General features: G+C 47.6%; 1 protein-coding gene across 1 annotated transcript; it reads right to left on the minus strand.

The window, feature by feature from the left end:
- Positions 1 to 634: 634 nt before the first annotated feature.
- On the minus strand, positions 635 to 1,952 carry LOC105049043 (protein SEEDLING LETHAL 1, chloroplastic). Its single transcript, XM_010928579.4, has one exon. It carries the CDS (start codon positions 1,815 to 1,817, stop codon positions 801 to 803), a length of 1,017 nt encoding a protein of 338 aa, XP_010926881.1. The 5' UTR covers positions 1,818 to 1,952; the 3' UTR covers positions 635 to 800.
- Between the last annotated feature and the right edge of the window lie 706 nt (positions 1,953 to 2,658).

Raw genomic sequence — 2,658 nt, forward strand, 5'->3', positions numbered from 1 at the left:
GACTGACAATCTTAAACCTATATGGAATAGGTGGAGATGTCAGGTTGACAGCCTATTCTAAAATGTTCATATTATTCCACCATACTGCTCCAAGAAAATTGTTTATATCATACAAGTATCCAAGATCCAATAATATGGAGTCATCATGATGTCCAATCTTCTTCTTTTTTTGTTAAGAGGAAAAGAAATGTTACGACAGGTGCTCTCTTTCCAGTTTGTGGTAGAAAACTTAGTAATAGGGTAAACAATCTCATAACAAGTATGCTTTTGATTTCGGCATGAAGCAATATTCCTGATTTTGCAACTGGGGCGGTTTCCAAATTGTTCATTTTCTGTAATTCTCATGCTCTATCAATCCATGTAAGCTTGAAATCAGGAATTCTACAACAGCATCTTATTTCAAATTGGAGGAAGCAACTTTAGAGTGTAATGGTTCATCACCACAACCTTGAAGACAAACATCAAACTCAAGATCTTGAATTTAAACATATAAATATATGAGTTCATGCATTGTTATGAAGCATGCTTAGCTTTAGAAACTAGTTAACCAACCACCAGTATACATTTCAACATAAGTGACAGGTTGAATCAAAAACAACAGCATGTCCTGATCTTATCAAAAATCAAAGAAAAGTTCATCTGAAATTGGCATATTTTATTGTAATATAATTAGGCAATGCACATTTCTCAATGTACAAAGGGAAACTGTATACACAGTGGAGAAATCCCATTGTGATTTTTGGTAATCAAAACCCAAAGGAATGGGACTCCAACAAATTTTCTTTTTTCACCAAAACAAGCTAAGAATTTTCATCCAAACTCTCATGCCACAGTGGTGAGCTTCTCAATGGTGGGGAAGAACCAACACATACCTCCAGCCGAGCATCAAATTGCTCATCACTCGACCTCAACAATGCAGGAAGCGACAAGAACACACCTTTCTCCTTGCACACCCGATGCCTCGGCTTTATCCTGTTCTCCAAGCTGAATGAGAAGTAGGGAGGGAATTCCTTCATCTCCCTCAGATCCCTCCCCATTTCCGTTACTAAAAATTCAATCTTGGGTTGGAGATTCTCCTTTATACTGTAGCAGAAGAGCTGAGGAAACCTTCGCACCATCACCCTCGAGTCCCGGGCCGAGAACCCAACCGTCTGGAGGAAGTCTAGCCGGGGGAGAAGCTTCTCTTCTACGCTACAGGAGAGCAGCGAGGTATGCCTCGAGATGGCGGTGATGCCAAGCATCTGGAGGAAGTAGAGGGTGGGGCGGAGCCGGCCGGCGATGTCAGAGACGAGAAGCCGCGGCCGGTGGTGAATGACGCGGTGGAGGTCGCGGCCCTGGACGCCGACCTCACGGAGGAGAAAGGTGAGGACGGAAGTAAGGGCTTTAGGGCCGGCGGCGAGGACCTCCGGGCACATGCCGCAGACACGACGGAGCTCGCCGGCGGTGAGACCGATGGAGCGGAGGAGGTCGACGGTGGCGCGGAAGTCGGCGAGGGGGACGGCGGCGACGGGGGGATGGGCGGCCGCGGCCGCGAAGAGGTCGATGCCGAGGGAGTCGAGGAAGAGGAGCTTCTCGTGGAAGGGAGAGAAGGGTTGGGGGGGCAGAACGGGAAGAGTTGGGGGCTTCGGGGGCTTTTCGGGAAGGGGAATGGGGGTTTTAGGGGAGAGGCGGAGGCCGTGGGCGGGGAAGGGGAGGCGGGGGCGGGGAGGGGAATCGTAGGAAGTGGTGGGGATTTTGGGAATTTGAGAGGGGAGAAACTTGGGATTGGAAGGAGGGCGGAGGCCGCTATAGGAGCAAAACTGGAAGACTTCTTCCATGGCTACGCTCTACATTGCCGCCGGAGCGAGGGAGGGAGGGCTTCTAGGAGAGTAAAACAAAATATGTTAAAAATATTCTGTTTTGTCGGGAGATAAGGTGAGGTAGAGGGGACAGAGCTCCAGAACCGTGCATCAGAAATCAGGAGGCCACTGGAGCCACAAGGCCATGCTTAAATCGTTCGGAAAGTAAATATAGTGAGGCCCAAACAAAGCACAAACTGCTCATCCTCCCACGTAGCGCAAAGGGATTGGTTCTTCGGATCACAAAGATGTTATCCTGAATCGCATCCATACTGTTCACCGGCGGAATAGTTTTGTGCCGCGTGAACTGGAGGTGTAAGCTGTCGTTTGGTACGGCAATGGGGCCTCGTAGTGTAAAGGGGATTTTTTAAAGGGAAACGCGTGGAGTAGTCCGTTCGCCTCGTTTCCAGCGTTATCAATCGTTCGTCGTACTCCGTGGACCGGAACGCGTAGTTATCCGAGGTGCTGTTGGGCCTTTGGAGCCGAAACTCGAGACTCTAGTTGCGAAGCTAGTAGCACCAAGCGAGCCACGTCGGTCCGAGAAAAGTATGGTCCGACATTTCGTGCGACACTACGACTCCGCGCGGGAGCAGATCGTCTCGCGTCCGATGAAGTTGTCCGAAGGGCTGAGAGTAGCGGGAGAAGATCGATATCTTGAATTTTTTTTTTTAATAATATATTTTTAATAAAATATTTTAAAAATATTATAGTTCAAAAATTATTTATCAAATTATCATCGTTGAAATACGTAGGATAAATTTATGGGTTCAACCCACAAATTCAGTGTCCACGTAGATAATTTATGGGTTGAATCCATGAA

The sequence above is a fragment of the Elaeis guineensis genome, chromosome 7 (assembly GCF_000442705.2).
Source record: "Elaeis guineensis isolate ETL-2024a chromosome 7, EG11, whole genome shotgun sequence".
NCBI classification, from domain to species: domain Eukaryota; kingdom Viridiplantae; phylum Streptophyta; class Magnoliopsida; order Arecales; family Arecaceae; genus Elaeis; species Elaeis guineensis.